Source organism: Hippocampus comes, unplaced genomic scaffold (assembly GCF_001891065.2).
Source record: "Hippocampus comes isolate QL1 unplaced genomic scaffold, H_comes_QL1_v1.1 scaffold122, whole genome shotgun sequence".
Lineage (NCBI taxonomy): Eukaryota > Metazoa > Chordata > Actinopteri > Syngnathiformes > Syngnathidae > Hippocampus > Hippocampus comes.
Genome location: NW_017842059.1, coordinates 5,004,982 through 5,012,924, shown reverse-complemented (window position 1 = coordinate 5,012,924; position 7,943 = coordinate 5,004,982). Strand labels below are relative to the sequence as shown.

The window sequence follows — 7,943 nt, the reverse complement described above, 5'->3', positions numbered from 1 at the left end:
CTGGCTGCACACCTGCTACCTATTTGTCATTAAGCACCTGCTTTATTAGGGCTGTCTTTCTGACTCTTACTTGCCGCAGAATTGCTTGCCGTGCCACTGCTTTGCCCGTGTGTCGGTCTTTTGCCTCTCGTATTAGTCTTAGTGCGCTAGTTAGATTCGTCGGCTCTTTTTGGTGTAGTCATTTCGTCGTTTGTAATCGTATTCGAGCTTACTTTTCTTCCTTGCCTTTGTGCGAGCGTTTTTTTGTTATTGGGTTTTTGCATGTTTTCCTGGTACTCGTTTTGACCAGCGTTTTCTGTTGTCTATTTTCGGCGGTGCGGTTTTTGTTAATAAATATTATTTTCGTACCGAATTCTTGTTGGTGTCTGCTGTTTCGGGAATCCTATATTTCAATTTTGTTGCGAATGAAGCGTGTTCCTTTCCGCTTCGCTCGCAACGTGACACCAGAGAGGGGCGGATTAAAAGTAAGAGTTGAAAAAAGTCACCGCGCACACTCGCGATGTCCGGAAATTAACGGGTGCCGCCGGCTTGGTCCCGCTGTCGCTGCGCGAAGCAAAAAAGGCCCAAAGTGCCGGGATTTGCAAGCAAGGCCTGAAAAACCTCACCGTGTTGCTGCCGTTGTCTGTCAAACGTTTGCCTCGACAACGCGCAGCTGTCTGGAAGTGAACCGATCAGGTCCCCTTGCCGTTTTGCATTTTTTGTCGGGCCCAGAGAGGCGCAGATTAAAAGTAAGAGCTGAGAAAAATCACCGTGCACACTCGCGATGACCGGAAATTAACGGTTCCGCCCCCTTGGACCCTCTGTCACTGCGCAAAGCGAAAAAAGGCCCAGAGTGCCGGGATTTGCAAGGAAGGCCTGAAAAACCTCGCCGTTTCGCTCCCGTTGTCTGTCTCGGGACATCCGAGTGTCCCTTTAATAAATATGAAAAAAGAAGTGAAATGCTCGTGTTGAAAATCACTAAATCATAACATTCTTAATGCTCGTCAAAATAGCATGGGCAAATATTTCTTGTCATCTCAAAGATAGCTCTGAGAAGAAGAATTCATGAAACACGTATTACAGAATACAAATTTTGACTATTTTGCATCCAATTTGCATGGGCATCCAAAGCGAACTTTGTAGTCATAGCATCGGTGGTTATTCTGGTCTTCATTGCGACAGGCAAATCCCTCAGTGGCACTATATCTGAAAACATATTCAAATGCATTACTCATATTGTACACTCAACAGAATACATCAGAATGTGATTGAATTTTCATATTAGAGGTAAAACAAAGCATCTATGCAGTTGTTCAAACCAACAAATGAAAACACCAATTCTGGTGGTACACAGTTCTTTTGAAACCCCATTGTGCCCAATGTCAGCAATCACCTATCCAACAGATCATTTCATCACAGTTGATGACCTCTGGTTAGTTGGTGCATTAAAAAAAAAAAGAGACATACAAAGTACCTTCAGTATGCCGTATTTTCCGCACTATAAGGCACACCTAAAAGCGTTCAATTTTCTCAAAGGCCAACTGTGTGATTTATAATCCGATGTGCCTAACATATGGCGTTATTGTCTCAATATTCCCCATTGAGTTTTTTCCGTTTGTCTTCCTATGCTATCTAGTGGTGATTATTAGCAGGAACCAATTGTAACCTAAAAGGGTTCTGCCCAACACTAATGGGCATATGCATTCGCCAACACACACTCAAACAGACAACTACTTTGTGAGCTCCGCGCAGCCATTACGTAACGAAGATAATACCAAAAGCATCGTTAACTACTGACTAAAGAAAAGAAGGAGGAAACAAGCAAGACTTTTAAGAATATTTAGCCCCTTGTGGATGTGAGCCCACGAGGTATGTGCACCTTTTTGTTGAATCAACTGTCTTCATTACGTTTGTCTTTCATTTATTGTTTTGCAATACCATTTGTATTTATTTGTTTCATGTCCGCGCTGTCTTCATTACGTTTGTCTTTCATTTATTGTTTTATATGTTTCATGTCCGCATCTGTGACCAGTTGTCATTGTTACAGCTGCAGCGGTTGTGAAGGGTCTGAAGAAATAAAGCTGTATTGCATTGTATTGTATTCCCTTTAGCATAGCTTCATCAAGTGGATGCATAGCGCAACTGCAGCCACTATTGTACCTTCTATTCTATGTGCCTTATAATGAATGCAGTGCGCCCTATTCATGAAAACAGTTTTTAAATAGGCTATGCATTGAAGATGCACTTTATAATCCAAAGCGCTTTATAATGCAGAAAATACGGTGATTGTTTTTAACCAGGAAGCCAACTTACATGTAGGGTATCTGGCCGGTGTACGAAAAAGGATAATTGTCATAAGCAGTGACAACTTGAATGTCGACAGGGTAGTCGCAGATATGTTTCTTTGGCCTCAGGTGAGATAGGAGCTCATAGTCTCCCGTTCCACGTGGGTCGTCGTGGTTAAACCATGGAGTGTAGCACACTGTTTGGTGGACATTATTATGATTGGTTCAATGAAATTGTTTTTTTTTTCCATCATATTTGAAATCTAAATATGGATGCATCTGTAGACAACTACTGACTCACCATCCGGATAGCAAAATGTAAGGGGGCACTTAAAGCGCACTTCGTAATCGGAACACCTCTTCTCGTCTGAATTTTTACAGATGAAACCTGTTTCTGTGTCAGCTCTGCAGAGACAATTAGAGGTCAGTTTGTGCATTGTGCTCACGACTTAGTTTTATTCGCAGCTTTGTTATTGGTTGAACTTAGGATGAATCTATTGTCGGGCACCCGAAATAAATAATTCACTTTGTGGTTGTGAGTTAATGATTGTTCCTCCAAGACAATGTACATGAGACCTTTGTTGTGCATATATGTACTCACATATAGATGACATCGCCTGTTGAATCCACACTTGCTCCACATTTTGTCCGGGCCTCGATGGAAGTTGGCATATTACACATTTCCGATGGGAATTGTTCCCAAATTTTTGAAATCTCTTCAAAGTCACCCTCGTTGTCGGGGTCGTCGACATCAAACCACACAGTCCAACATTCTGAAGCGAATGTCCAAGAAGAGGAAGAAGATTGGTTGGTGTGGTAGAAATACCAACATAACTACCATATTTTTCACACAATAAGGCTCACCTAAAAGCATTCAATTTTCTCAAAAACCGACAATGCGCTGTATAATCCGATGCACCTTTTAGGTGGATCAATATTCTCATTTCTTGGATGTTTTTTAAATGTTCTTTAAAGCGCTTTGTAACAGTTGCAGCGGTTGTGACAGCTCCATATAAATAAAAGCTGTATTGTATTGTATTCTCTTTACTGTAGCTCCATCTGGGGGATGCATAGCACAACTGCAGCCACTATTGTATCTTCTGTGCGCCTTATAACGCGGTGCGCCCTATCGATGAAAACAGTTTTAAAATAAGCCATTCATTAAAGATGCACCTTATACTGCGAAGTGCCTTGTGGTACATAAAATACAGTAGTTAAAAATAAACAATTGTCCGTTGACATACTGCCACACTAAGTTTCAGCACACTTTTTCTCATTAAATAGCATGCAAAAGTGTGTCCAATGCTGGAAAATAGACAATTGTGTAATTCGAAGCAAAGCCATGATAATATGGAGTAGGATCGGCAACTCTTTAAAATCATTTCCACTACTTTTCAAGAAGGCATGCAATTATTTGGAGCAAAGGGTTGTTGAGGGCATTTTTGTTGTTGCTTTTTTTGAAGATCAGTGTTAATCTGTTAGATAGTCATGGTTTTAAGGTGATATTTTACGTTAATCAAATGCAGATTCTGCAGTGTATAGGGGAACTGCTTGGATATTCCAGAAGATTCTCTGACCATTGGATGAATTTCTTTCAGAAATGTTTTGATCCATAATGAAGGACCCACCAAAAATGTCTGTAGATCACTCTTAGCATATTGTGTTGACTTGTCAATTCATGGGCTCAAGTCAAATTATTTTCAAACAAAACCAAGTTAGTGAAAAAAGAAACAAAGACAGAAAGAAAGAAAATGTATCATTTTGAGAGAATTACCAGCACAGCGCGAAAAATAAACATTGTTCCGGTTCTGCTAAATATACAGTAAGCTACTGAAAAATGTGAGGTGAAGAAATAGTGTGGCGTATTTACTGGTCCACACGATTGAGGCAATACTAGATGTATCGGTTAAACCCATCTTTCACATCCACTTCTAACTAAGCCACATTGCGGGTGGTCCCAAGGAGTGGAACCTGATCTTAAGAATACCATAAGATCTAGAAAGTGAGTGTTTCTCTCTTTGCTTTGACTTTCGTTTGAGAAAGGAACAAATTTAATTATGCTTACCTGGTGGGTTGCAGAAATCAAGGGGACACCTGAAACGAACCCGATAATCCGAGCAACTGCCATGCTTCTGATCGTAATTTTGACAGATGAATCCTGTCTCCACATCGGCTCTGTTGGGAAACAGAATTGGGGCATTCTCGTCTCCTGGACAGTTGCTTCAGTTCGATAGCAAGCTGCTTTCAGAAATTTGCCTCCATCCCTTCAGTCTAGATGTGTATCTTTTTGCTTTTAATACAGGCTCCTCTTATCAAAAGGTCATGCGTGGTAGCTTCGATATAATAAATAAGCAGAAGAAAAAGAAAGTGTTCATCAGTGGTGGATCGAGTACTTACACATGAATCACATCCCCAGTTGCAGCCACGCTGAACCCATGTATAGTTTCGACTTCAATCTGAAGTGGGGTCGCGCAGATTTTACATGGATATTTGTGACGCAGATGACTAATAGTCTCATAGTCTCCAGCACCAGAGGGATTGTCTCCATCTAGCCATGGAGTCCAGCATTCTGTAGAAATCACCAGAGGTACATTGCAAGGTTTGCTGAATAAACTAATTTTTTGGAATACATTTTAAAGGTCTTATAAAATTTATATATATATCTTTCAACATCATTATACGAGGGTCATTCAGTAAATATGGTGAATTTTTCAGGATAAGGACTTTTTTTTTCAATGTAGTCTCCCAGCACTGTCACACACTTTCCTCATCAGTGCACAAGCTGCCATATTCCCTCAGCGTAAAAATCTTTGGGCTGATGTCTCAGCCAGTCGCTCACAACACTTTTGGCTTCAACGTCACTTGCAAACTTGGTGCCAACTACTGTGAACTGCTGAGGCGGGTCAAGGAAGACAGAAAGAACAAATGCAGGGATCATCAGTCAGAAGGAGTCATGGGCTGGGAACTCCTCCCTTATCCCCGGCACGGTGGTAGATTGGTTAGCACGTTGGCCTCATAGTGCAGAGGTGCAAGGTTTGAATCCTGCTCCGGCTTTCCTGTATGGAGTTTGCATGTTCTCCCCATGTCTGCGTTTTCTCCGGGTACTCCGATTTCCTCCCACATTTCAAAAACATGCATATTAATGTTGATTGAACGCTCTAAATTGTTCCCAAGTGTGATTGTGAGCGTGAATGGTGGCCGTTCGTCTCTGTGTGCCCTGCAATTGGCCGGCAACCAGTTCAGGGTGTACCTCGCCTACTGCCCGAAGAGCCCAGCTCGCCCGCGACCCTCGTGAGGATGATAAACGGATATTTGTGAAATAATTGATCAGCATTTTTCATGGATGACCTGGATTGTTTTGTCATTCAGTTGCTGATAGTGTAGAACAGGCATGTCCAGCTCTGGGCCTGGAGGGCCGCTGTCCTGCCTGTTTTCCAGCTTTCCCGGCTGCAACACACCAGATTCAGATGATCAGTTCATCAGCCAGCTCTGAAGCAGCATTAGAACATTCCTGATTGAATCAGGTGTGTTGCTCCTGGGAAAGCTGGAAAACAGGCAGGACAGCGGCCCTTGAAGACCGAGGTTGGACACCCCTGGTGTAGAGGTACACTACTTGCCTGACTTGTGTGCCAGCAGCGTGGGATCGGTTTCCACTCAGTGATGGTGTGAATGTGGGCGTGTATGGTTGTTTGCCTCTATATGTGCTCTGTGACTGACTGGCGACCAGTTCAGGAGTTATTCCGCCTTTTGCCCAAAGTCAGCTGGGATAGGCTAGGCAAACTCCCTGCGACCCATTTCAGGATAAGCGGTGTTGAAAATGGATGGATGTTTTGTCATTCTTATCGCAGTCTGTGATGAGATTACTTCAAATGCATCGTTGATTAGGCATAATTACCATGTTCTTTGCAGAAATCGATGGGACATATGAAACGAACTTGATAATCAGAGCAGGTTCCACTCTTCTGGTCATCATTTTTACAGATAAACCCAGTAGTTGCATCCACTCTGCAAAAATGAAAGGAGTCACGCAAATCAAAACAATGTAATTGCTTTAAATTAGCCTTTAAATCATTTCAGTGTGCATTTATATTTTGTGGTAAATAGGCGTCCCTTTATAAACCGAGCAGATCTGATTCGAGTGAAGAGTAGTTTATATTTGCGCCTCTATAGGAAGATACAGTTTAGCGTTTTGCTTGCTTGACTCCCATAAATTGATAATAAATGGATCTCGTACTTACACAGCAATGATATCCCTGGTGGAAGACAGACTATTTCCATCGACGGTTTTGACCTCAATGTCGAGCGGGAATGGGCAGATTTCATTTGGGTTCTCAAATTGGAGTTCCTTGAGTAACTCGAAGTCTCCAGTGTCATTAGGGTTGTCTCGATTGTACCATGCAGTCTTGCATACTAAACAAATGAATCCAAAGAGGAAAATAAATAAAATCTTGTGGGAAATTTGTATTATAGTCTTGGATTCAATTGTAAATGTAGAACTTACCCCAAAATGTGTGGTGTTAACATGTAGCAATTGGATCGTTGTATTAAGGTACTTTTTACGTACTAATGAAACTTTTTAATTAACATATATTGTGTAAAATGTGATTCTTTAGAATCACAATCCAAAAGTAATGAAGGAAAAAGAAAAACATTGTAAAATGAAGTGTGAAGAAGATTGAGAGAAACATGACTACGCAAAAGGGAAATGGTTATAAACACACAAACAGCAATGATAGATGAATACCGTATTTTCCGCACAATAAGGCGCACCTAAAAGCATTCAGTTTCCTCAAAAGCCGACAGTGCGTCTTACAATCTGAGGCGCCTTTTATATGGATCAATATTCTGATTTCTTGGACATGGTATTTTAAATGTTCTGTGAAGCGCTTTGTTGCAGCTGCAGGCAATTGTGAAAGCAGTGTCATGTTTCGGTTTGTGACCAACAGGTGGCACTGTGGGGCTTTTCCCTGCAGCTGCACACCTGTTGGTCGTTAATTAGTGGCTATAAAAGGACTCCCGGCCGACTACTCATTGTCGGGTCATTGTTTGTGGCTGTTCATATGTTACTGTCATGTTTGTTTCAGTCAGGTTTTGGTCATTGTTATGTTTTATCTTCAGTCCTGTGTTTTGTTTGATACTTTGGACTTTGTTTGTTATGATGGTCGTTAGGTAATTAGTGGCTATAAAAGGACTCCCGGCCGACTACTCATTGTCGGGTCATTGTTTGTGGCTGTTCATATGTTACTGTCATGTTTGTTTCAGTCAGGTTTTGGTCATTGTTATGTTTTATCTTCAGTCCTGTGTTTTGTTTGATACTTTGGACTTTGTTTGTTATGATATTTAGTTTTCTCTATGTTTTAATACAATTTGTCAAGTACACCCTGCTCCTCCCTCCTGTCTGCTTTTTGGGGTCCACCACCACCTCGCAAATGTGACAGAATGACCCGACCACCTGGACCCTGCAGGTACAAAGGACTGGTCCCTATTCCACCATGTGCCTGGCGGAGCACGTCTGCGGCCGACACCCTTTTCCCCTTCAGGCAGCGCTGGTGATGCGGCTGTCCCATGTTCCCCCTTCAGACAGCGCGGGTGATGCGGCTGTCCCATGTTCCCCCTTCAAGCAGCGCGGGTGATGCGGCTGTCACATGTTCCCCCCCTTTAGGCAGCGCTGGTGATGCG

General features: G+C 42.2%; 1 protein-coding gene across 2 annotated transcripts in view; it reads right to left on the bottom strand.

The window, feature by feature from the left end:
• Nucleotides 1-1,051: 1,051 nt before the first annotated feature.
• LOC109510952 (mucin-5AC-like) overlaps nucleotides 1,052-7,943 on the bottom strand; it is a 20,161-nt gene continuing 13,269 nt past the window's right edge. For both annotated transcript variants that reach the window (XM_019861659.1, XM_019861660.1), the window contains 8 exons: nucleotides 6,503-6,674; nucleotides 6,160-6,269; nucleotides 4,662-4,833; nucleotides 4,330-4,439; nucleotides 2,866-3,037; nucleotides 2,566-2,669; nucleotides 2,293-2,461; nucleotides 1,052-1,185 (listed from right to left, as the gene is read on the bottom strand). In XM_019861659.1, the coding sequence (XP_019717218.1) occupies nucleotides 1,077-1,185; nucleotides 2,293-2,461; nucleotides 2,566-2,669; nucleotides 2,866-3,037; nucleotides 4,330-4,439; nucleotides 4,662-4,833; nucleotides 6,160-6,269; nucleotides 6,503-6,674 (1,118 nt within the window). In that variant the 3' untranslated portion in view covers nucleotides 1,052-1,076. The remainder of the gene's footprint in view (nucleotides 1,186-2,292; nucleotides 2,462-2,565; nucleotides 2,670-2,865; nucleotides 3,038-4,329; nucleotides 4,440-4,661; nucleotides 4,834-6,159; nucleotides 6,270-6,502; nucleotides 6,675-7,943) is intronic.